This window comes from Podarcis pityusensis (genome assembly GCF_964106645.2).
Source record: "Podarcis pityusensis genome assembly, chromosome: 4".
Lineage (NCBI taxonomy): Eukaryota > Metazoa > Chordata > Lepidosauria > Squamata > Lacertidae > Podarcis > Podarcis pityusensis.
The window spans coordinates 85,542,082-85,569,364 of record NC_138027.1 but is presented as its reverse complement, the minus strand read 5'-3'; the positions used below and the strand labels follow the sequence as shown (position 1 = coordinate 85,569,364).

General features: G+C 45.7%; 1 protein-coding gene and 1 long non-coding RNA gene across 2 annotated transcripts in view; one reads left to right on the top strand and one right to left on the bottom strand.

The window, feature by feature from the left end:
* LOC308475980 overlaps positions 1–27,283 on the bottom strand; it is a 1,233,414-nt gene that overhangs the window by 944,756 nt on the left and 261,375 nt on the right. The window lies entirely within an intron of this gene.
* EDNRB (endothelin receptor type B) overlaps positions 20,346–27,283 on the top strand; it is a 28,296-nt gene continuing 21,358 nt past the window's right edge. Inside the window, exons 1-2 of the mRNA XM_081003133.1 lie at positions 20,346–20,486; positions 21,956–22,473. Coding sequence (XP_080859259.1) covers positions 20,351–20,486; positions 21,956–22,473 — 654 coding nt within the window. The 5' untranslated portion in view covers positions 20,346–20,350. The remainder of the gene's footprint in view (positions 20,487–21,955; positions 22,474–27,283) is intronic.

The following is a 27,283-nucleotide window of genomic DNA, read 5'->3' as shown; positions in this document are numbered from 1 at the left end:
AGGGATTCAGTCACATAGTCAAAAATCCTCCCAGTTTACTGCCCTTAGTGACACAAGACCCCCATAAAAGTGCGTGGTCCAAAACTGTGCATCAAAAATGCCTGTCCTGCGGATTCCACCCACATCAGCTTCTCACGATGGGCTTTATATTAAAGCAAAAAGGCTAATTGAACAGTGTCTGAAGGACTTAGAGCAAAGCCACTCCCGACCTAAGGAGGGGGAGGGGTTGCGGGCTCACGCCCCGGACTACATTCTCGCGGGGCTGGCGCCAGCCCCGCGGGACTCAGGGATTCCCCAAACTAATTATTATTCATTATCCCACAGCGCTGGCCAATCGGCGGGCGCTAGGGGCGGGCTTACAATAGGGCACTTAAGGTCGGGGAAGCCCTGGCTCGCCCCTTTTCCTTCCTTGCAAATGAAGTTGGGGGGGAGGAACGCCATCACCTCCCCCAAATCGTGAAGGGTAGTTCGTTAAAGGACTCCGGGGGGCATCGCCTTGTCCGAAACCTACGGAGGCTAGGGCCTAAAGCGCGCCCCCGAGCGGTAACCCCTTGGGGAGCGCCTAGGGATGTGCATCTCGGGGGCTCCCCCTGTTGGTGCTTAACCCTTCCCGGTTAGACCGGATAGTCTGTTAGGGCCAATGCCTAAAGCCAATACCACTCTTACCTGTAATCAATAAAGTTGTGGCCATTTTCGCCCATTAACTTAATTTCTGGTGTCCGGTGTCTTTATTTATTCCATCCGTGGGAGGGGGCGGGAATTGCCACGCAACAGAACAATCTGGCCATTATAAAGAAACTCTGTCCTTGGTATGCCTCCCCCCCCCCCCAGTTTGATTCCCTGGCACCATATTTGTATAAATTAACTATCCCAAAATACAGACGTGCCTTCACAGGGGCCAGATTGGAACTGATGCCCTCTGCCGTACTTGAGGGCAGATACCAAAAGATTCCAACTGAGAAACGACTCTGCCCCTGTGGAGATGGCAATCTGGAAACAGTGGCTCATGTTCTCCCTTTATAAAGACCTGAGGAATGAGATCATCACCCCACTCTTACTTACCATCCTAGGCCACCCATCTGTGGCCACATTGTTCTTTCTGTTATCAGATCAAAATGATCAGACAACAGCAAAGGTTGCTAGGTTTATCGAGGGTGCAATGAGATTAAGGGCCACTATCTGAATGATAGTCTTGATCATTTGATTGTCCTTTTTATCCATTGTCTTTTTAATTGTATATATTGCTTGTTTTATGTTGCTATGCCCGTTGACTAATGCAAATAAAGTTTATCTATCTAGTCGAAAATTAGGGTTGTGCAGTGTAAAGTGCATGAAAACGCTCTGACACAACAAACCCACTTTAAAAAAATAAATAAATTTAAAAGACTTTCTGCAATACCATACTCTCCCAAGTGTCCCAAATTTTCAGGGACAGTCCTGGAATTATGAAGGCCATCCCAGTTTGTGATCTGATCCTGGAATGTCCCTATTTCCCTTACCAGTGCTGTTACCTCTGAGCTCAGGGAAGGAAGAGCCTGAGATTGTCCCAAGCAATGGGGATGGAGGCAGTGTCCGCCGCAAGGGAGCATCTCATTACCTTTCCATGGCCACTGCTGTTGGACTCTTCCCTTGGGCAACTTGTAGCTGCTGCTATGAGTGAGGATGAGGAGAGGCTGCCCTTGCCACTGAGACCCAGCCCCGTGTGACACTGGGTCTGGGGGGCAGGCAGAGGGTAGGGGTGCCATAGGCAGGAAAAAAGGGGAGCGCAGAGTGGAGCTCAAGGAGTCTTTTATTGTTATTAAGATTGATTTGCGTGTCCACATATTATCTTGCCTGAAATATACTCGGAGTCAAGAGTGGATTTCATGCTCTTTATTCAGCTCATAGTGGTGAGGAGGAATGGAAGTTCCCCCACAATATCTGCTTTATATACATTATTTACACAATGGGCCGCATCTGATTGGCTAATTCCGGGATTCTCCTGTAGGCCAATCAGGTTGTGGATTCACTTCCACCTGGAGCTGGATTGGGTGGCTCCTGTGGACCAATCATACTGCTGCATTGTTCTAGGACCAATCAGACTGCTGCATTCTGAATCCTATTGTTCTAGGACCAATCAGACTGCTGCATTTTGGATCCCATTCAACTCAGTACAGTGGTACCTCGGGTTAAGTACTTAATTCGTTCTGGAGGTCCATACTTAACCTGAAACTGTTCTTAACCTGAAGCACCACTTTAGCTAATGGGGCCTCCTGCTGCTGCCGTACTGCCAGAGCATGATTTCTGTTCTCATCCTGAAGCAAAGTTCTTAACTCAAGGTACTATTTGTGGGTTAGCGGAGTCTATAACCTGAAGCGTGTGTAACCTGAAGCGTATGTAACCCAAAGTACCACTGTACATAACATTGCCCTTTTCTAAAACTTATTTATTGGTGCCTGTTGTTTTTGTTTTGTTTTTTCAAAACTACTAATGATTAAAATAAAGAAATGGGTTTTCTCAGGACGGTGGAGGGTGTGTGTGCTGTGCCCCAGTGGTGTAGTGGTTTTGACACTTGCCCTTCTTTTGATAGGAAATGCTCTGCGAGACACGACAACAACAAAAAATGGGGAGGCCAAGGAGGGTCCATTGGAGGGAAATGAGAAATGTCCCTATTTTTCATCTGAGGAACGTTGGAGGGTATGGCATACAGGGGCTGGGGCCGAGGATATATACCAAAAAGTGTGGAATAGCAACCATTTAAAGATATGGCCTCATTGCAAACAAATCAGGATGAACGCAAGCAGACATTGTATAACCACTGTGCCAGTTTTGTGCAAGGAAATAAAGATGAATGCTCACCCAACAAGTCCTGTGCTGGATGCAAAAAACAACACCGGAGCAATGCAGGCTAGCAGTCCACCTTGGCCACTGTCTCTTGTGGTCTCCAAAGTCTCTTTTTTAAAAAAAAAAAAATATTTATTACTTTTCCAACAATTTAAACACTACAAAAAAAATAAACAATACAATACAATACAATACAAAAACACTACATAACACTAACACATTAAACTAACAAAACAAAACAAAAACAGTTTAGAACACATCAAACAATTTCAATATCTTATCTTTCATTCACTTATTTCCACGACCTCCTCACACCTCCCTTTTTGTATTCCACTTCTATTAATTGTTTCAGCAATTCCTTTCCATCTTCCTCTGTTTTCTATCCTATAATTATCTTAACACATTCTAACCTTATTTTTCCCTTTAATACTCTATTAATCTATTTGTACTTAATTCCTTATAACATTTCTACTAAAGCCATATAGCTTCATTCCAACATTTTTCTAACATTCATTAATTTTACAGTATTTCTGTAAATAGTCTTTAAACTTTTTCCAGTCTTCTTCCACCGACTCTTCTCCCTGGTCTCGGATTCTGCCAGTCATTTCCGCCAGTTCCATGTAGTCCATCAACTTTGTCTGCCATTCTTCCCGGGTGGGTAAATCTTGTGTCTTCCAATACTTCGCGATGAGTATTCTTGCTGCTGTTGTTGCATACATAAAAAAAGTTCTATCCTTCTTTGGCACCAATTGGCCGACCATGCCCAGGAGAAAGGCCTCTGGTTTCTTCAGGAAGGTATATTTGAATATCTTTTTCATTTCGTTATAAATCATCTCCCAGAATGTCTTAATCCTTGGGCATGTCCACCAAAGGTGAAAAAATGTACCTTCAGTCTCATTACATTTCCAACATTTATTTTCGGGCAAATGGTAAATTTTTGCAAGCTTGACTGGTGTCATGTACCACCTATAAATCATTTTCATTAAATTTTCTCTTAGGGCATTACATGCCGTAAATTTCATACCCGTGGTCCATAACTGTTCCCAGTCAGCCATCATTATGTTATGTCCAACATCTTGTGCCCATTTAATCATAGCTGATTTCACCATTTCATCCTGAGTGTTCCATTTCAACAGCAAGTTATACATTCTTGACAAATTCTTGATTTTTGGATCTAACAATTCTGTTTCCAATTTTGATTTTTCCACCTAGAAACCAACTTTTTTGTACAAATTGTATGCCTCCATTATTTGGTAATAATGGAGCCAATCTCGCACTTTGTTTTTCAATTTTTCAAAGCTCTGCAGTTTTATTCTGTCTCCATCTTGTTCCAGAATTTCCCAATATTTCGGCCATTTGGCCTCCATATTGAGTTTTTTCTGTGCCTTCGCTTCCATTGGTGACAGCCATCTTGGGGTTTTCTTTTCTAACAAATCCTTATATCTTAGCCAAACATTGAACAATGCTTTTCTGACAATATGATTTTTAAACGCTTTATGTGCTTTTACCTTATCGTACCACAAATATGCATGCCAGCCAAATGCATTATTGAAGCCTTCTAGATCCAACACGTCAGTGTTTTCAAGAAGCAGCCATTCTCTCAGCCAACAAAAAGCAGCTGATTCATAATAAAGTTTAAGGTCTGGCAGGGCAAATCCACCTCTTTCTTTGGCATCAGTTAATATCTTAAATTTTATTCGAGGCTTCTTGCCCTGCCAAACAAATCTGGAAATATCTTTCTGCCACTTCTTGAAACAATCCATCTTATCCAAAATTTGTAATGTTTGAAACAAAAACAACATCCTTGGCAGCACATTCATTTTTATCACAGCAATTCGGCCTAACAATGATAACTTCAAATTTGTCCATATTTCTAAATCCTTTTTCACTTCAATCCAACATTTTTCATAATTATCCTTAAATAAATTCACATTTTTGGTAGTCATGACATGACTGGTGGTCTCCAAAGTCTCAGGCAAAGAAGATCTATCACATCAGCTTCCAACTGCTGTTTTAACTGGATGAGGCCCGTGATTGCCAACTTCATGCAAAACATGTGGTCTACCACTGAGTTATGGCTCCTGCCTCCACAAAAAAACTAGTAGGTTCAGGATGGAGTCTGGACAAATTTGGTGGCTCTGGAATGGAGCTAAGGCATAATCTAGCAAGCTGGGGTGGAAAACTGGGGCTCCCAGTATGTTTCCGAGCACAGTTCAAAGTGTTGGTGCTGACCTTTAAAGCCCTAAACGGCCTCGGCCCAGTATATATGAAGGAACGTCTCCACCCCCATCATCTACCCAGACACTGAGGTCCAGCTCTGAGGGCCTTCTGGCAGTTCCCTCACTGCGAGAAGCCAAGTTACAGGGAACCAGGCAGAGGGCCTTCTCAGTAGTGGCGCCCACCCTGTGGAACGCCCTCCCACCAGATGTCAAACAGAGCAACAACTACCATACTTTTAGAAGACATCTGAAGGCAGCCCTGTTTAGGGAAGCCTTTAATGTTTGATGCATTACTGTATTTTAATATTTTGTTGGAAGCCGCCCAGAGTGGCTGGGGAAGCCCAGCCAAATGGGCAGGGTATAAATAATTTTATTATTATTATTATTATTATTATTGGACACGGGTGGCGCTGTGGGTAAAACCACAGTGCCTAGGACTTGCCGATCGTATGGTTGGCGGTTCGAATCCCCGTGGCGGGGTGAGCTCCCGTCCTTCGGTCCCAGCTCCTGCCCACCTAGCAGTTCGAAAGCACCCCTAAGTGCAAGCAGATAAATAGGTACCGCTTTATAGCGGGAAGGTAAACGGCGTTCCATGTGCTGCGCTGGTGCAGGCTCGCCAGAGCAGCAATGTCACACTGGCCATGTGACCCGGAAATGTCTGCAGACGGCGCCGGCTCCCGGCCTCTAGAGTGAGATGAGCGCACAACCCTAGAGTCTGTCAAGACTGGCCCGTACGGGCAGGGGTACCTTTACCTTTATCTTTATTATTATTATTATTATTATTATTATTATTTAAATGGCAGCACCTGGGAGGTTATAGAGAGAGCCTATTGGATTATGGTGAGAAGGATGGAGCCTGGTAGGAGCAGAGCATACTGGCATTTCAAACGTCAATACTTAATAGCGTTAGTTTGATTGGTTCAACCAGGAATGTGCTGGCTGGCGGGCAACCGTATGCACCAATCTTCCTGTCTGCCTAATTCAATATATAGGATTTACCTTTTGTTCTTGAGAAGTTCCTTCCTATGCAAACAAACATGTGGTTGATCTCATCCTGATCCTTTCTGATCCAGCTACGACCTGCCCTTTGTTTTAAAACTGCCTGTTTTTGTTTAGGCAAAGCTACGTCAATCTAATTGTCGGACTACGTGAAACAAATATTTGTGACTTTATGGATGTGAGCAGGCCTTTGTCGCTTGGGAAAATCCACGTCTGAGAGCACTGCTGGGAGATGAGAGTGCCAAAGGCAAACAAGGGATGGGCAGTTCTGTTCAGACAAAATAAGGGCACAGAAAACAGCCAGTCTATATTTAGGAGTTCTCTTAGGACAGACGGACTATCTTTAGGAGTAACGTCGAGCAAAGTCCGTTAAAATTGTCACCAAAATCAATTTTGGGGGCAATGTAAACAAGTGAGCAAACGTGTTCAAGGACAAGTACACAAGTTCAAAGGGACAAGGTTATTTATTTCCCATTGCTTTCCTGAGAAAATCTTGAGGTGCTCTGTTAATAGCCGGTTTGATGGCAAATGTCCAAATCCTTGAAGGACATTAACTTCTCATATTGTCTCACTAACCATTCTAGAAGTAGTGCCACAGAAGAGGGTCAAGAGGGAGTTACCACCACCAGTCTCCTTTTTACCTCTTCTTCGTCTATCATTTTGTTGAAGTGTATAGGTCTGCCATATTTCAAAAAGTAAAAACCAGGACATCCCGAGCTTTTTTTTAGGAAGACCCCAGAAAATTATTGGGCTTTTTTTTTTATGCAAACAGCAAAAAAACGTGATTTTTGGGTTTACTTGCCGAACATCCAGGACAAACGTCACTCACTCCTTGGAAATCCCAGTAATGTCTAGGAAAACCCAGACGTATGGCAGCCCTACCCTAGGGAACCCTGGGGAATGTAATTCTGTGAGAGGATTCCCAGCACCCGCCCCAAACAACAATTTCCAGGATTCTTTGGGGGAAGCCATGACAGGTAAGATGTTAGAAAACCAATATAGATTTGCAGTGATGATGTAGATTTGTTGTGTAGATGTGTTTTAGCGGAGTAAAAGCTGACCAGCCTGTTAATCTTGAATTATTATTATTATTATTATTATTATTATTTATTCCCCAGCCACTCTGGGTGGCTCCCAAAGGAATATTAAAAACACAATAAAACATCAAACATTAAAAACTTCCCTAAACAGGACTGCCTTCATATCTCATACCAGAGATGTTGTTTGTAAGTGTGCTATGCTCAATTACAAAATAGAATATTTACAGTCTCTACATTAAAGCTGAGTTGAGAAGGGTATTCACAGGCAGAAATGTCAGGATCTAATACAGGCCCTCTAGGTTCCGATATATGATGATTCGTGATCATAATGCTATCAGGGTGGTCATACACAATACAGCTTTCAATACTATTTGTGCCTGCAAAATATTTAGGGCAAACATTCTGTTTCAACTCCAATCAGAGCATTTCCTGGTAGCTCCTGATGAAATCCTGTAATGTTCGTTTTTGCGTTTGGGTGCCCAGGTTGGGTGCCCATGCAGTGGCGTAGCATGGGTTGCCAGTGCCCAGGGCTGCACGGAGAGGTGGGATGGAGGGTAATGGATGGAGTACGCATGCGCATTCAACTGCCTACCGGTGTCTGCATCACCCAAGAGATCACAGCCGCAGAGAAAAGAGTTGTTCTGTTGTCTGCAGAAATCACCTCCTGGTTTGCATGGAGCAGCCATTTTCAATGGAGCCCAGAGACAGAAGTGTGCAGTTGTATTGAAATTTTGCACCCCTAACAATTTTGCATCTGGGGCTACATACTACACCACAGTGTGACTGAAGACTTCTTCCCCCCACCTCCCAAACACCCATGCTCTGCGCATGTGTGTCTCAATAGCACTTGGACAGTCCACACTGGAAAGATTTTGCATGGCCGTCACATTTATATTAAAAACAAAAATTAAGAGTTGTCATATGTGGATGCTCCACACACAGAGAAAGTAAGTGTACAAAAGATGGCAATTGAAGACCAAAAGGGGTGAGGGGGAACCACTGGACTGGAAGCAACCTCCGTTATGTTGAACCAATATTTCTTTCTGAAATCATTTGGATACATCAATTTCATGCCTGTATATCTCTCCCAATAACCACTAGCCACAATGGCTACGTTCCAGATCCGCTCTTAAAGGCAGCATGGCTTTGAATATCAGTTGCTGACCATTGCAGGTGGGAAGAGTGCTTTAGGTTCTGTTTGTGACCTTCCCAGAGCCATCTGGTTGGCCACTGTGAAAAGAAGATGGTGGATTGGATGAGGCTTTGGCCTGATCCAGTAGAACTGCTCTTATGTCCTTATTTTCATATATCAGATGCCGCTATATATCTCCACAGGACTCTAAAGGTGTTAGAAGCTGACTTCAGATTGGAGTCTAACACTTTGAAAAGTCTGCCATGCATGGGCTTAGTCCAGGGACAAATTTTGTTCTGGAGAAAGGAGAAAACTATTAGACTATGAACCAAACATAGGTTCCAACACCAGCCCTGGAAAGTATCCTTCATGAGCCAGATGCCTTAAGCTCCTTCAACACAGCTGTGGTGCTGTTGTTTACGTTCCCAGTTTTCTAAATCTCGCACAACTCCCCAGTTTGAGTTAAAACGTGCATACTTTGATCCACAGACCAGCAGACATTCCAGACAGCTTGAAATGCCATGGACGTTGCCAATTCTCAGGCAAGATGCTTGTACTGGGATGGGATTAAGCCTTTTGGCAGTTTGAAAGACAGCAGCCAAGAAACCTGGATACGCTTGACACATTTTCACTTGTTAGGAATTCTTTCATCAGATTGGTGGAAAAAAAGTGAAGGGGCTTAATAGGGAGCCGATTCCACTTAGAATCTGTTCTGCATAAAATATTAAGTTAAAAAGTAAGTAAAGGACCCCATGGTGGTTAAGTTCAATCAAACTTGACTAAGGGGTGTGGCGCTCATCTCCGCTTTCAGGCCGAGTGAGCCGGCGTTTGTCCACAGACTAAACCGCTTCTGGCGCAACAGGACACCATGACGGAAGCCACAGCACACAGAAATGCTGTTTACCTTCCCGCCAGTGCGGTACCTATTTATCTACTTGTGCTGGTGTGTTTTCAAACTGCTAGGTTGGGAGAAGCTGGGACAGAGCAAAAGGAGCTCACCCCCATCGCGGGGATTTGAACCGCCAACCTTCTGATTGGCAAACCCAAGAGGCTCAGTGGTTTAGAGCACAGTGCTACCCGCATCCCTATAAAATAGTAAAGATGGTCTTGTTGGCTTGATTAGTTCCACCACTACCTGTTTTGCAGCCTTCTCGCACTTGGCTTCAACAAGTCTCTGCCGCAAGCACCAGGTTGCAAAAATTGAGTCCTAGGCTCACCTGGACTGAAGCCTATACAGTGGTACCTCAGGTTACATATGCTTCAGGTTACAGACTCAGCTAACCCAGAAATAGTACCTCGGGTTAAGAACTTTGCTTCAGGATGAGAACAGAAATTGTGCTCCGGCAGCGCGGGAGGCCCCATTAGCTAAAGTAGTGCTTCAGGTTAAGAACAGTTTCAAGTTAAGAACGGACCTCCGGAACGAATTAAGTACTTAACCCGAGGTACCGCTGTACATGCATCTATCTGTAGCACCCTAAAGACTCACACAGTTATTATGGCATACGCTGTCAGAAGGAGGTTCCAGCAGGAAAACGCTGAATTGGAACTTAATCAAGAAGTTCTATTCTACTCTATCAGGTGTGAATAGAGACTCTTCTTTCCTGTCCTGTTACAGGCATTAATTTACTCTTTGCTGCTGTTTGCATTATCATCTATCACTGATGTTGTGGAGCTTCAGTGTGCTTGTTTTGCAGACAATCAAGTTCTAATTGAAGACTGGTTTTTTTGGTTTTTTGGCTTTTGCATTCTGTTGTCATTTAACTCCAACTTCTACATTTTTTTCCTTCACACCCAGAATTCACACACAGAGTTGAGAATTGCATCTACAGTGGTACCTCGGGTTACATACGCTTCAGGTTACAGACTCCGCTAACCCAGAAATAGTGCTTCAGGTTAAGAACTTTGCTTCAGGATAAGAACAGAAATCAGGCTCTGGCAGCGCAGCGGCAGCAGGAGGCCCCATTAGCTAAAGTGGTGCTTCAGGTTAAGAACAGTTTCAGGTTAAGAACAGACCTCCAGAACGAATTAAGTTCTTAACCCGAGGTACCACTGTAGTCTGAAGGGAAAAGACAGCTTGAGGACCTCTGGTAAGAGGGAGATCTCACAGAGTGAAAGGCTGTGGGAAGAGAGGGGTGAGCCCAGGTGAGAGACGAGAAGCCACACCTTCCTCTAGGGATGAGAGAGGATTTTGTAGTTTCTTTTTCTGTTTCTTCTTTCTTCAGTTTCTTTGTTTCCTATTTATTTCTTGCAGATCGGTTTGTTCTTTTAATTGTGTTGTGCAAACTTCACAAGGCAATGTGAGGGCTGGTGGGAGGCATCAAACGTCGACAAAAAGGGTCTTGGGGGTAGCATGTGAGTCTCTGGCCACATATTGGACCACCCTGGCAGACGTGTTATTTTCCCAAAAAACAAGGTCTGTATCACTGAACCTCAGAAATATTCCAAACATTTGATCCTTCATCATTCTGGTGTCCAAGCTTATCTTCTTCAGCTCAGTTCTCGCGCCTTTAGCCGCCTCTGTTTTTTTGTATTTTTAAATTCCATCATGGGAAGCATAAGAGATGCTTATTTGGGGCCATGGAACCCTGACAGGGGGCACACAAAAGTGAAAGCTGCAAAGATCATAGTCTGCGTATTCCTTTCTTGGATCACTCAATTAGCTGGGACATTGCCCTCGAAATGAAACATCTGGATGGATAGGAATGAGGAAGCAAAGCATGATGCACACTCAAATCCCACATGAGCATCTCTGAGTCCGTGTATTAGCAGGGGTGAGGAACATATGTCCCTCCAGATGTTGTTGGATTCCAACTCACATCAGCCCTGGCTATGATCAGGGATGATGGGAATTGCAGTCTGGTAACATCTGGAGCAGGGAGGCGGGTGGCGCTGTGGGTTGAACCACAGAGCCTAGGACTTGCCGATCAGAAGGTCGGCGATTCGAATCCCCGCAACTGGGGTGAGCTCCCGTTGCTCAGTCCCTGCTCCTGACAACCTAGCAGTTCGAAAGCACGTCAAAGTGCAAGTAGATAAATAGGTACCGCTCCGGCGGAAAGGTAAATGGCGTTTCCGTGCGCTGCTCTGGTTCCCCAGAAGCAGCTTAGTCATGCTGGCCACATGACCCGGAAGCTGTACACTGGCTCCCTCGGCCACTAAAGCGAGATGAGAGGCGCAACCCCAGAATCGGTCACAACTGGACCTAATGGTCAGGGGTCCCTTTACCTTTACCTTTAACATCTGGAGCAGGGGTCAGCAAACTTTGTCAGCAGGGGGCCGGGCCACTGTCCCTCAGACCATGTGGAGGGCCAAACTATATTTGGGGGGCTGATGCAAGAGCACCACGCCCCCCAGTGGCTGTTTGAGTGGCAGGGGCTGGCGGCAGCGGGGGACGGGACGATGATGAGCAGCGCACAAAAGGGCTCCGGAGAGGGGCTGCTTAAAATGGCAGTCGCTCGAGCGCTGCTACTGCTGGCACCAACAAACCCCAGCCCCCTTCCTCCTCTAGGCAGGGCGGGGAGAAGCCAGGAGGAGGGAGGGAGGCACCGCCACCACCACCACCGTGTGAGGGAGAGGGAAAGAACGCGCACTGGCGATCCATGTGGCAATTCCCGGACCATCCCCGGGCTAGATCCAGAAGGCAATTGGGCCTGATCCAGCCCACGGCCCTTAGTTTGCCTACTCATGATCTAGAGGGCCACAGGTTTCCCAAACCTTTTTGTAGATTTACAAAAAGAAAAAGGCACACCAATAATTAAATTTTAGAAAGAGGCAAGAATAGACTTGAGGTAAACACGGGGGAGGGGGGGAACGCCATAAATAATTCAGAACTTAAATCGTTATAGCACGAGGGGGGAAACCTCTGTGGAAAATCACGTTTAAAAATGTTCTGCTCTCTGGCACCATCTGATGTTGCATGCTTATAGTGCATTCAAATCGCTGTTTCTTTACTGATGTAGCTGAGTCCTTGGATGCACAAAGTATTTTTTTTAAAAAAATCCAGAATCCTTGCATTGTGTTCTACTCCCCCTTTCTTCCCTCTGCCTGCCCCTCGGAGCCAGTTGCAGCCTCTGCCTCTCCTGTCTCCCTCTACAGCGGCCACTATGAGCTGCCCAAGGAAGGAGGCTGGCAGCGGCTGCCGTGGAGAAACCATGGAGAGGCAATGGGGTGCTCCCTTGCAGCTTCCACTGCCAACACCACTCAGGACAAGCGCCGGCTCACTCTCCTCCCTGAGCTTGGTGGCGCCAGCACTGGCTGGGGAAATAGGGGCATTCCAGGATCAAATCAGAAGCCGGGATGGCTTTTGTAATTCCGGGACTGTCCCTGGAAAATAGGGATACTTGGCGGGTATGCTATTGTACTCAGAGAACATCTGTACCTATGCTCTCAATTCATCCACACAGGACTTGGTTGAATGGGTGGCGTATAAATGTTGGGAAATCTCTCCCAATAGCTACTTAGCCACAATGGCTATGTTCCAGCTCTGCTCTCAAAGGCAGCCTGGCTTTGAATATCATGCTGACCATTGCAGGTGGGAAGAGTGCATAGCTGTCAACTGTCCCTTCTTTGGCTGGAAAGTCCCTTATCCCAGCGCCGTGTCCCTCTGCTGTCCCTTATTGATGATGTCCCTTAAATTTCTCAGGTTTCAAAGGAAGCAGCTCCTCTCCCTCCCTCCCTCCCTGCCGGCCAGGGAGGAGGGAGGCTCCAACTGTGTTGCTTGGCTGCCCGGCCCGCCCCCCTCCAGCCTTCTCTCACCAGCCTCGGCCCCCGGGACTGGCGGGAGACTCGGGCCCTTCCGCCGCCATCCTCCTCACAGCCGCCGAACTGGGCATCTCTTCCTGGGGCCTCCCCTCTGCCCGTCGCCACCACTCCCGCTAGGCCGTACTGTGGCTGTGCTGCCGAAGGACCCGGATGAGATGGGCAGCCTGGCATGGCCTATGAATTGCTGAGGAGCCTTGAGAGGCGAGCGAGGGCAACCATAGAGAAAGCAGTTCAGAGAGAGGAGGAGGAGGCGGACACGTGGGCAGGTGTTCCAAGGGCTAACCCTAGAGGGGGAAAGCGGAGGAAGAACCGCAAGCGCTTCTCCCATAGATTTGTAGTGGTAGACTAGCATAGCTGGTCTGATCTGCGGGTTTACTTCGGGTGCTATTTCCCCCCCCCCTTCCTCCCGCCCCGCCTGATGGAACTGAGAGCTGCAGATGGAGCACGAGAGAAAAGATACAGAACTGCAGCAGCATCTTCGTAGCTTGGACTTCGTTTTGCACGGAAAGTGGTTGCTGCCTGTAGTTATTTAATTGCAGTGTTTCATCAGCTGGTGTCTTGAGCAGCAACCTCTGGAAACGAAGGGCTAAAAACCGGCACTGCTCTCCAAAATTATCTGGTCCCTTTTTTTTGTTTGTTGGTGTTTTTTTTTAGAAATACACATTTTATTTCATGTATCTGGTCCCTTTTAACTTTGTATTTCAGCTGGTTGACTAAAATCCCTTATTTTGGCTGCTGATCCCTTATTTTCGAGGCTGCTGGTCCCTTATTTTCAAACCTGTAAGTTGACAGCTATGAGAGTGCTTTAGGTTCTGTTTGTTACCTTCCCAGAGCCTGAATAGGACCACAAAGCTACATGAAGCAACAAAGCTACATGAAGCCTGTCAGCTTTGATGATGCCTGCCAAATTCATCACAATGCCTTTCTTTTCATAGTTTCAGGGATGTAGCCACCTCCGGATGCTTTTTAATCCCCTGGTGGGCTACCTCATTCGGCTGGCAGGCTACGGACGGCTTTGTGGGTCACAATTTGTGCTGGTCTGGCAGGATAACGTAGGGTGCCTTATCTGCTACCCTTTTTCTCGATAGCACTGCTTTGCATGGAGGAATTTATCCCGTCCATGTAGGAAAACAATCAGCATGCTGCCTGTGCAGCAATATCATAGAATCATAGAGTTGGAAGAGACCACAAGGGCCATCGAGTCCAACCCCCTGCCAAGCAGGAAACACCATCAGAGCACTCCTGACATATGGTTGTCAAGCCTCTGCTTAAAGACCTCCAAAGAAGGAGACTCCACCACCCTCCTTGGCAGCAAATTCCACTGTCAGGAAGTTCTTCCTAATGTTTAGGTAGAATCTTCTTTCTTGTAGTTTGGATCCATTGCTCCGTGTCCGCTTCTCTGGAGCAGCAGAAAACAACCTTTCTCCCTCCTCTATGTGACATCCTTTTATATATTTGAACATGGCTATCATATCACCCCTTAACCTCCTCTTCTCCAGGCTAAACATGCCCAGCTCCCTTAGCCGTTCCTCATAAGGCATCGTTTCCAGGCCTTTGACCATTTTGGTTGCCCTCCTCTGGACACGTTCAATATGTATTACAGACACAAGCGGAAGCTGAGAGATGTATGTGCTTCTCTTACATGTGAAACGAGATGCCCATGGAAATGATATCTGTGTAGCAAACCATCAGATGTGAACAGCAAAGCAGAAGATCTGCCCTTCTGTAAGCACTGGGAAGAAAGCATTTGGGGGAAGGCTAGCTCAGTGCTAGTGCTTTTTGTGTTTTGCATGCAAAAGATCCACAGTTCAGTCCCCAGCGCCTCCAGGATGTGGTCCGAAACCCTGGAAAGCCACTGCCTGTCAGAGTAGACAATAATAAGCTGGGTGGACTAGTGGTCTGGCTGAATGTAATGCTTCTATGCTCAATGCAACAATATAGGATCACCTATATATGATTTAGGTATCCTGTCTCTCATGTGAACAAATACCCATGGATCTCAGGTTTTCTGGCTTGGAGCAACACACACACACACACACACACACACACACACACACAGTGATAGCTCGGGTTAAGTACTTAATTCATTCCGGAGGTCCGTTCTTAACCTGAAACTGTTCTTAACCTGAAGCACTACTTCAGCTAATGGGGTCTCCCACTGCCGCCGTGCCGCCGGAGCACGATTTCTGTTCTTATCCTGAAGCAAAGTTCTTAACCCAAGGTACTATTTCTGGGTTAGCGGAGTCTGTAAACTGAAGCGTATGTAACCTGAAGCGTATGTAACCTGAGGTACCACTGTATACACACACACACACACACACACACACACACACAGTGGTACCTCGGGTTACATACGCTTCAGGTTACATACGAAATGTATTTGCGCAAAAGACCAGTATTGAAAACAAAGCGTTTCCCTTGCAGTTTTAGAGCTTGCCTTCGAGGATCATTCTATGCAAAAACATCACCCGGAGACAGAATTCCCGTTCCAATTTGGCTCAGAAAGTGTTATCCCTTTTGTACTAAATATAGATGTGTGTGTGTGTGTGCAATGCACACACTTGCAGCTTGAGCCTTTACCATACAAGGGGACAAGGAGGTGTAACACCATTATCGTGTTTGCTTTCTCGGTGGAAACTAGATTGTGTTAGAAACTCCTTTGATGCCAACAGCCATACATAGCCATGCCTTCAACCTCTCTGCTGTGGGAAATAATAAATATGCAGAGAATCTCATTTAAAGAGTCTCTTTACATCATATATAGTTTCCTTTAAAAAAACACACACACACAAGATACATATGCAAAGTACTTTTCATGCATGTGCTGACTTTGCAGTTTAAAAAAGAGGGGTTGGGGGAATCTAGAAAACAAATTTGTGGAGAAACTTGAATTTATCAAGAAACAAGAAGGGCCTTCTCGGTAGTGGCGCCCACCCCATGGAACATCCTCCCATCAGGTGTCAAGCAGATAAACTGCAGATAAATCTGACTTTTAGAAGACATCTGAAGGCAGCCCTGTTTAGGGAAGTTTTTAATATTTGATGTTTTATCGTGTTTTTAATATTTTGTTGGGAGCCGCTAGAGGGGCTGGGGAGGCTCGGCCAGATAGACGGGGTATAAATATATTATTATTATTATTATTATTATTATTATTATTATTATTATTACTTCTACAGGTGGTGCTAGGTGTCCTCTGCCTTTGAGCTCTTTGCTCTCCTACTTTTAAGGCTTGCCGGGTTCTGGGAGGTGAAGGGTCTGGAATGCTTTCTAGTGACACCGTGTCAGGTGGGTGTTGTCCCAGCTTTCTCAGCACTTCCCAGCTTTCCCCCTCATCTGCCTCTGAGCTGTGACCTTCCTCAAACCCCTGTTGTAAATCTATATTATCTTCCTCTTCCTCCTCCCTGGAAGGGTCAGGATGGGGAGGCAGTCTCCCCCATTCCTCCTCTGCCCAGTCCCTGACCCCTGTTCATAGAACCTGCCTTATACAAAAGCATTCTGGTGCATTTATTTCAGTACTGTCTGCACACAGAATGGCAGCGACTCTCTGGGGTTCCCTAGCCGTACCTGGAAGGATTGAACCTGGAACCTCTTGCAAATGCTCTACTCTTGAGCTATGTATAGAGATAGGGCAGAAATTGGATCCATTTGCATTTAAAGGTCGATCTAGCAAATCGGCACTTTCTGAAGCCATATGGGAACAGATACACAGCTAGCCTTCAAAATTCACATAGGATTGTGCCACAGCTCTTCTCACTTTCTTAATAAAATCTGGTGAAGGGGGCAATGGTAAGAATTGCTGTTGAAGCAATTTGTCAAAACAAATTGTTGTTTCACCAGAAAACTTTTCATCCTTTTCCCCCCTCCTGCTCTTCACATCCTAGGCTCTTTTTGATGCTTTAAATCAGGGTTTCCCAACAGCTGGGTCTCCAGCTGTTTTTTGGACTACAATTCCCATCTTCCCTGACCACTGGTCCTGCTAGCTAGGGATGATGGGAGTTGTAGTCCAACAATGGTGGGAGACCCAAGTTTGGGAAGCCTTGCTTTAGATGGTTTCAGACTGCAAACTTAAAATGTACAACACCAAGCTTATTTGGGTTGGGGTTGCTTTTCTAATCCTCTACATCTTTTTACCTGACCTTACTTCCAAGTAAGGCTGCATCCTCAAGAAATCATACACGACAATAATTACACCGAAATACCTAGGAATGTTTAGGGCTCCCACCAATGATGGCCAACCCTCCCAATTAGGTAGCAGCAAATTGTTAAGAAAAGCAGCACTATCTTCCCCTTTGACACATGAAGAAGTTCAAGTATTTGTAATGGTTTTTGTAGACATCTTTGTATATGCAATTAGTGCCGAAGTGGAATAACAAGAGGCTTCCCACCGCCCCAGTTAAGTTTCTATGCCTGTGCCAGAACAGCTTTGAATCACATTATACATAGCACACAGGTCTCTTCTGTAGCCTTTATAAATCACATGTGCTTGGCTCTCGGTCACCGCTCTGCCCAAGTTTTCAAACCAGAGCTTATAATATTTCTTTGAGATGAGAAGTGGCAAAAACAAAATAGTAGCATGCTCAATATCAAATGAAGAGTGACACTTTAAGCACAGAATGCGGCCAAAGCCCTCAAAGAACAAAGCCCACACAGCTTGAGGTGGTAATTCACAGGTTTCTCACAACTTCACATTTCTCACAACATACACAGGTTCAATATAACCAGGAAAAAATGAATCATTTATTCAAATTACTTTGTCCACACATCTTTCCTATACTACGGGAACTCTCAAAATAACATGCCCCTAATGATGTTCAGAATGGGAATTTTTCAGCTGAGTCCCTGTATGCCTAAACAGGAAATTCTTTGCTGCTCTGACTTTTGAAAAGACACCCGCAGCAGTCTGAACACTTCTGAATTTCTTTAGGAAGTCGTTTCGTGACTGGAATCAGTAAGGAAGGGCGCATTCGCCATGCTGTTAGGTGCGACGTTAGCACAGAACCTCACCAACCTAGTGCCCTCTGGGAGAGTGGGGCTACAGTTTCCATCAGTCCCAGACAACAGAGTCATGTTCACTGGGGGCAGATGAGAACTGCAATCCAAAACAGCTGGAGCACACCAGGTTGGCAATTGCTGTTTTAGCACAACAGCTTCCTCCTCCTCTTTGCAAAGCAAGAAGTGCTCTCTAAAGGAGGCTATTTCCAGCAAGGAAGTGAGTTGTTAACCAGCTGGTTTTCTCCAGAAATTCACCTCCACCCTCCCTGCAAAGTGATCTTTCTCTCTGTGGGTTTGGAACCGCCAGAACAAGAGAAGAGAGATCAGTGGAAATTCAACCACTTAGCAGACAAGTGTTTCAGTACAGTGCTGCTACTCTCCTGAACGGCTATATTTGTAAGGACGTTGTATTATGATAATGGTCCCAATATGCCCAATAAAGGGACGCGGGTGGTTCAGTGGGTTAAACCACAGAGCCTAGAGTTTGCCAAGCAGAAGGTTGGCAGTTCGAATCCCCATAACGGGGTGAGCTCCCGTTGCTGGGTCCCAGCTCCTGCCAACCTAGCAGTTCGAAAGCACATCAGAGTGCAAGTAGCTAAATAGGCTACTTGCCTACCGTCCCAGCAGGAAGGTAAACAGCGTTTCCGTGTGCTGCTCTGGTTCCCCAGAAGCGGATTAGTCATGCTGGCCACATGACCCGGAAGCTGTACGCCGGCTCCCTCGGCCAATAAAGCGAGATTAGCGCCGCAACCCCAGAGTAGGTCACGACTGGACCTAATGGTCAGGGGTCCCTTTACCTTTATGCCCAATAAACCGTAAGATTCCTTTAATTCTGATCTTCTTAATGACAATGTGGCATCTGAGCAAGGCCAAAGATTTAAGAGCATGGAAGACTTTTACGGATCTCCTAGAAAGACAACACACAAACTTAAAACTGTGGACATTTCTGTGGTGGGAATGTAGAGAAGTTTAAAAATTCTGGGAAATGATATACAATGAATTGAAAAAAATGTTCAGAATGACATTTGTAAAACAAAACCAGAAGCATTTTTGTTAGGGATTTTAGGACAAGACCTGCCAAGAAAAACAAAGAAATTATTTATGTATGCTACAACAGCGGCAAGAGTCTTGTTAGCACAAGGATGGAAGAATGAGGAAATCCCAACGAAAGAACAGTGGCAAGAAAAATTGATGAGCTATGCAGAATTGGCTAAATTGACATACAAACTGTGTGAGAAGGACAATCACGACTTCAAGGAAGATTGGGAACTTTTTACAAATTACCTAAAAAGACAACAAAATGATTTGGACTCCTTGACAGGTTTTGAATAAACATCCACAAATTTATTGGTTGAACATATGATAGATATGGCAAAGATATGTACAGTTTTATAACAAGCAGAGAATAATATGTGCAAAGAAATCAGAGGGGGGAGCTGACAGAAGTCTGTGGGGGGGAGTGGGAGGGATGGGGGGAAAGGGGGGAAATAATGTAATTGATTATTTGGATTGATAACTTGTTCTATTGAAATGGTTTAATAAAAAAAAATTTTTTTAAAACAACTGTGGACATTTCTTACCATCAGCTGTACAGGTGAAACACACAGATAGGAAAACAGATTTTGAAAATATATGCAAATATGTAAGTGATCATTAAATCTGATACCATGGGATATCCGTTTTCCACATTCTGCTGGGAAACCTGAGTATGTTAATATGATTTATAGCAGGGATCGACAACTAGAGACCTCAGGACCAAATCCTGTGTTGCCTAACCCACTCACCACCTATGAGAGGCAGTGTAGTGTACTGATCCAAGGAGGCCACTTAGCTACAAAACTCACTGGGTTACCTTGAGCCAGGCATTGTTTCTGGGAGTTGCAGTCCAAAAGCATCAGGAGGGCAACGCCTTGGCTGCCCCCGTTTTAACCTCACAAGAAGTCTATGAATTAAGAGGAAATGGATGCTTTAGCTGAGATTCCTGCATTGCAGAGAGTTGGACTAGATGACCTTTGGGTGCCTTCCAACTTTATGATTCTCCCAAGATCACTCAGTGAGCTTCATGGCTAAATTGGGATTTGAACCTTCATCTCCCTAATCTTAGTCTGAGGACTTATTATTTGCATAAGGGTGTATAATCCTACAGCCAGAAGATTCTCTCTGTCTCTTGCTTTCCCCTTCCCCATGTTTCAGATTTCCACGGAGGGGCATTGTGACATGTCTCAGCTAACAGGAAACTTTGGGCTGATGTTCTCCAGGCTTTTAGAGCTGACAAGCGGGAAAGGCTGCTGGTCTGGTGGAAGGAGAGGGTGGAGTTTAGCAGTGACTGATGGGAAAGACACAAGTGGGTTTTAAAAAATAAATAAACCAGGGAGACTGCCTTCAGAATGCTCCATTATCAAAACCCTGTTCACTGTAGACACCAGACAAGCAGTGGGCAGACAAACTATCTCAAGCAAGAAAGGGTTTTCTACCAGCAGCTGGAACTAAATCTAGGACTCTTCTGCTTGGACAGTTTACAAGGTAAAGATCTATTTCAAGTCGGTTTAGAATGAACACAAGCTTTTACTAGAAAACCAGAGGATGTCTCTTTTTAATTGATTCTTATTAAAAACGTGTGTTTTTTAGAAGTCCCTTTGATTTCAATGAAATCTTCCTTGGAATTTATTTCGCCGAATGAAATAGGAATTGATTTGATTCTGCATAATGTGTTTCAAGTCAAGGTGAAGTACGGTAATTAAGGAACATCCCCGTAAACATGTTTTAAATAGTGCAGTCAAGGGTCTTGCCCCATACTAAAAACCAGTTCTGATTTATTCTTACTTTGGGTTTTCATACTTTTACTGATTTGTTTATGGGATCCTTTTTGTGACCCATCTTGAGTGTCTCATAAATTTGCCCAAGAAAGAGCAGCAGTTAGATACACCCACATGCAATCAATATACCTTAACAGGTATGGGGATGTGACTATGTGATGGGAAAAGAGGAGGAATTTAAATGCAAGTCACTTCTGAGCGGACATACGGTATGTTAACAAATAACCCATCACACACTGCTTTCCCTGGATGGGCCACAATCCTATCTGCACATTTGCCAAGGAATGAGTCCTGTTGAGCTCAGTGGGACTTACTTCTGAATAGGCATGTTAATAGGATCACGTGCTGTGAATCAACCCACTACCTATACCTTAACCAAAATATTATTTTCCCGATGTTTGGGTGGCTTGTGATATTTCCCTTTAACAAAGATTGTTGGCAGAGATTCCCCAGAAACTGCGCCCATCGTGTATGGGTATAGCCAGGGGTCATTCAATTAAATAAATAAAAATACTTAACTAAAAGTAGAAATTGTAGAAATATTTTGATAGATGTTTCTGAGCATGGGGGGAGGGGCAAAAGAAAGTAATTTTAAACAACTCTTGTTGAGACATTTCATTCTGAATCTGCTAGCCAGAGCCAGGCAGAAGTTGATGACAGGTGGGTGCCCTGCCCCCCACCAACATAAATCCTGGCAATGCCCATGACGTCGTGGTTCACCCTTGAGTTTAGAATACCCCCCCCCCAATTAAAATTGGAGCGATTAGTTCAATGGGAGCAGAAGAGACCCTCGCTTTTCCGCAGCTTGCTGTTTTCATTTGCACCTAACCTGGCTGTGCGCCCGGGAAAAGATCAAAGCGGAGCGTAAAGATATAGTAAAGAGGCTTGGCAGGGTTTTTACCCCGCAAATCACGCTTGCTTGGCTCGGGGGCGTGTGTGTGTGTGTGTTTTCCTCTTCTCCTTTTCCCCTCCCACTTCTCCCTGGGTTTCCCGACTGCGCACAGCCCTGCGCTCAGCAGACGGCCGGGCTGCTTCGCCGCCTGGTGCGCTCAGGGTGGGCGCACGTGTTTGGGGCTGCCTGGGATTGGCCGCGACGGGGATCCGGCGGGCGCTGCCACCTGGCGGGCTTGCTGATCCCGTATCCGGAGGCTTTCTCTCTCTCTCCCGTCCTTTTAGACCCAAGGCGGCGGCGTGCGCACCAGTCTCCTCGGGCAGCGGTCATGGGTAGGCGCAGCGCCTGGGAGCTGTGGGTCCTGGCGCTCTTCTTGCTCCGCTACGGCGCAGCGATGGAGCCCAGCAGCGCCTCTCCGGCGCGCCTCGAGGGGGAGGCCGGGCGCAGCAGCCCCGCCGCTGGCGCTGGGGAGAGCAGCGTCGCCCCGATCGCCGCCGGAGAGCAGCTGGAGGAAGAGGACACCGGTAGCTCCAACCTCTCCAAAGTGGTGGCGGCGGGGAAGGGCGACCGAGGGTCGTACCCGCCGTGCGCCAGGAAGACGGACATCGCCGAGGCGTTCAAGTATGTCAACACGGTGGTGGCTTGCGCCGTCTTCGTGCTGGGCATCATCGGCAACTCCACGCTGCTGCGGATCATCTACAAGAACAAATGCATGAGGAACGGCCCCAACATCCTCATCGCCAGCCTGGCGCTGGGAGACCTGCTGCTCATCATCATCGACATCCCCATCAATTTGTACAAGGTAAGCGGCGGCAGACAGCAAGGCGCGCGGTTGGTGGCGTGGGAGCAGCAGATCGGCAGACCTAAGCAGGAGGACTCCGGCGACTTCTTGTTTCCTTTCTCTCCCCCTCACCCCCGAAATTTTTATTAAAGTTTTAAGTAGACAATAGAATTATATCTAGAACCAGTGCTTTCCCCAAATTGGGAAAAATAAATACAGTAAATGGACAAAAGTACAAAGTTTCACAAAATGTTTAGGGATATGCATACCCCCAGAAAAAAGCACTGTCTAGAACAAATGAAGTCAGAAATAGAAAGAAAGAAAGGAAAGGAAAGGAAAGGAAAGGAAAGGAAAAAAGGGGGGGAAATCGTTCCAGTTCCTTATAGACCAATTATGTTTGTTATTGGTATGAGCTTTCGCGTGCATGCACACTCCTCTAAGGTGCTACTGGAAAGAAAAAAAGAAAAGAGAGGGAAAAGACGATAGATCTATCTCCCTCTCCCTCTATTCTATTTACAGTGGTACCTCAGGTTACATATGCTTCAGGTTACATACGCTTCAGGTTACAGACTCCGCTAACCCAGAAATATTGCTTCAGGTTAAGAACTTTGTTTCAGGATGAGAACAGAAATCGTGCTCCAGCGGCGCGGCAGCAGCGGGAGGCCCCATTAGCTAAAGTGGTCTTCAGGTTAAGAACAGTTTCAGGTTAAGTACGGACCTCCGGAACGAATTAAGTACTTAACCTGAGGTACCACTGTATACTCTAATCTTCAGTCCACATACAAAGAAGTGAGTCTGCCCGCCCAACCAGGGACATTTTCCTCTTAGCCTCACATCCTCAGAAAAGCCCACTCTTGCCTGTCTCCCACACAGGCTCCTCTCTTCTAATCATCACCCCTCTCTCTGTATGTAGCTTCATTTATGCAAAGGACATTAATAAGAGCGCTACCAGAAATTAGCAATCATAAAAACGTTGTTGATTCCTTTTGAGGATGCTGGGCTTTAATTTGAAATCGCTCTGTAATCTGAGTTTGAGGGACTTGGGTGGTAATAAAGGGGTGGCCTCTGAGGATGTGCAGAGTACATCACAGGCCTTACTCATTAATGGTGGCCGACCCATGCATGCTTGCCGCTGAAAGGGCAGAGCTTCTCGGGCGGAGAATTGCGGAGTTTACGCACAGGATCCTTGCATCCATTAAAACAGAGGAGCGGTTTAAGTAGAATTAACAGTGCAGTCCTGTACATGCTTATTCTGAAGAAAGTTCCACCGTATTCACTGAGGCTTACATCCCAGAATTGCAGCCTAAGTCTTCTAAACAGTCTCGGTCGTAAAATGTTTAAGCTCTAAAAAGAACCTACATTGCTGCTAAGGGTTGCAAGTGGCTCAAAATTAAAATGAGTAAACAGCCATTTGTGGGGGGTTTTGAACAATTGATTTGTCAAAATTTATCTTCTGTGCCATGAAAATAAATAAAAAGAGTATCAAGAGCACTCAAAAGGTTATACACTCTGCCCTGGAAACTCTTTTGTCTAATAACGGATAGGCTGGGGTTGGCAGCACTTAGTAGTGAGAGAGAAAGGAACTCTGTACACAGTCAGAGGCATTATCTACTTTATCATCTCTTCAGGAGTTCTAGGTCTGAACCCTTCTGTTGAAACCTGGTTTCTGAGTCTTGGTAAGAACTGCTTGTCTTGGGCTGCAATCCTGTGCACACTTTCTTTGGTGTAAGTCCCATTACATTTAGTAGGGCTTGCCTCTGAGTAAATGGGCGCTGGTATGAATTGTCATGAGAACTGGGGTGCGCTTCATGAGGTGTGCAGAAACATTCACTTTTCACGCCCCCTTTGACTTTACTATGAGAAACTCAGCCAGGAGATAGATGAGTGTATAATTCTTTGTAATCACTGGGTCTTAAAGAGTGCTTAACTCTGGTTGGATTTCATTAACATTGTACTGTATTTCACACTATGCAAAACAAAACTGAGGAACTTTCTGCTGTGATATTGAATAACACGAATATTCATATTGAGGATTTATTACAGGGCAAAGGATATATTTAAGAGCCTTGAATTTAAAAAAGTAGACAAATTCATGAAAGACGGAAACATCACTGAATAATGTCTCAAAAACTCAAATTCCCCTGGAGTTTAGACGGCAGTCCTAATCCCATTTATTCTAGAGTAAGCCCCATTGTGGGACGCGGGTGGCGCTGTGGGTTAAACCTTAGAGCCTAGGGCTTGCCAATCAGAAGGTTGGCGGTTCGAATCCCCACAACGGGGTGAGCTCCCGTTGCTTGGTCCCTGCTCCTGCCAACCTAGCAGTTTGAAAGCACGTCAAAGTGCAAGTAGATAAATAGGTACTGCTTCGGCGGGAAGGTAAACGGCGTTTCCGTGCTCTGCTGGCCACATGACCTGGAAGCTGTACGCTGGCTCCCTCAGCCAATAAAGCGAGTTGAGCGCCGCAACCCCAGAGTCAGCCACGACTGGACCTAATGGTCAGGGGTCCTTTTACCTTTACCTTTAAGCCCCTTTGCATTCTGTTAAACTTACTTCTGAGGAGATATGGTTAGAATTACACTGTTATGAGATATACACAGCTTTATCTGATACCCCAGGCAATGAAGGTGATCTGCTGAGACTGGACTGCCCTTAATAATAATAATAATAATAATAATAATTTATTATTTATACCCCGCCCATCTGGCTGGGCCTCCCCAGCCACTCTGGGCGGCTTCCCAAAAAATATTAAAATACTATAATACATCAAACATTAAAAGCTTCCCTAAACAGGGCTGCCTTCAGATGTCTTCTAAAAGTCTGGTAGTTGTTGTTGTCTTTGACATCTGGTGGGAGGGCGTTCCACAGGGAGTATTTGAAGATATTTGAATATGAATAATAGGGCAGGGGTCGGCTTCATGCTAGGGTCCCCGGCTGGGGTCTTGGGGAGAGGCAGCAAGCCTTGAGGCATGTGGCTTGGCTCACTCGCTTGAGTCAGTCATGGCCTCCACAATTTTGACAAGTTTGACAAGGGCGAGAGCTACGTTTGGGCAATCCTGGTTTGTGGAAGTTGCATTTTATCAATCTTTTTTATGAGGTCCCATTGAGGTTCAGTTTGGCTGATGGTAGGATATATGACGCTGATGCACTGACCATTGGCCTGGCCCACCATTGCCCCATAGTATTTGAAATCAACTGAGCCACCATGATACTAATCACATTCCTTGACCAACAACTCTTTGGCCATTTCCTTCCGAAGTCCGTCCCATTCTCAGCTGGTGTCATTGGACAGTTTGGTTGACTCACGTCTTGCTGGGATAGAACAGATCCTCAGTACGTGTGCAAAGGAAGTGTCACTGACCACAGTGACCATCCCAGCCACAATTCAAAGCTTGCCAGTTTTGTTCATGCTCCCAGCCCTTCCCACATTTGACAGAGGTTTAATGCACACCCAAAAAAGCCTTAATGGGGACTTCCTGAACAACAGCATCCTATTTCCTAAACCAATCCTGAAACTATTTCAGTAGTTGCCCTTGTAGTTTCTTTTGCAGTTGTTGAATTCCCAGAAATAAAGTCCGTTTCGCTTGCTAGCTGATGCTTAGTGTTGTTTGTCAAATAAAAACAAACGCTCCCATTGTCACAGATATATGCAGATCTGTTTGACTCCGCATGTTGAATTTCCTGTACAAAAGCAGCAAGAGCTCAGAATTGCTTTGCTCACAAATTCCACCCCCCTTGGCTTCCATCGCTGCAAAGCTCATTCAGCGCTCTCAGAAAAGCAGCGTCATCATTCGTTCATGCAGTTTTCTAGGGCAGTGACTAAGGAGAGGGGGACCTGCCACGTGGAGAGAGCAAGGAAGAACTTCTCATAGAACAGTGTTGTGGGGTTGAAAGGGACCTCGAGGATCATCTAGTCCAACCCCCTGCTGGTGCAGGCCATTTGCTGCCACAGCATCCATCTCAAGTAACCTAGCATCCTTTGACTTCTGGGGTGTCAGCAACACTTCACACTGACTAGGGTGCTCCACATTCCATTCAGTGCAACGTTTTTACAGTCGTACCCATTCTGGAAGTCTGTTACAACTTCCAGAACGTTCGGAAGCCAAAGCATGGCTTCTGATTGGCTGTAGGAAGCTCCTGCAGCCAATCAGAAGCCGTGGAAGCGCCATTGGACGTTCGGTCAGAACACTCACTTCCAGGTTTCCATCGTTCAGGAGCCGAAATGTAGGAGTACCAAAGTGTTCGACAACCAAGGTACAACTGTATTTTTTTAGTACAGTAAGTAAATGTATAGTCAGGCGTTGGCAGAATTGGAGGAAAGTGCCACAAAATGCTTTTGTGTTTCTCCTGGATGATGTTTTAGAGGAGTAGAGATCAAATACAGATTACCATTTCTACCATGCTGTAATTTACCGGTAAACCCATTTCCTGCATTATTGCAAAGTGGTGATAATTTTTAAAATATTTCTGCACCGGAGATGGGAATTCCTTTTTTTATTATTATTATTCAAGCCCAGGGGTTCCCTTATAGACAATTTCCCAAGGGCCACATATTACTGTTGGGCAGGGAGAGACAGAGGCAGAAGTGGACAGACGGAACAAACGTTACAAGAAAGGAGATTCCGACTGAACATCAGGAAGAACTTTCTGATGGTGTAAGCTGCTAGACATTGGAACGGACTTCCTTGGAAGGTGGTGGACTCTCCTTCATTGGAGGGTTTTAAGCAGAGATTGGATGGCCATCACTTAACTCGGGCAGCGCAGAGCCAATGAGAGACATGGCCTTGGAGAAGGAGCAGAGACTGGGAATAATCCCAGGCTGGATAGAGGGGGG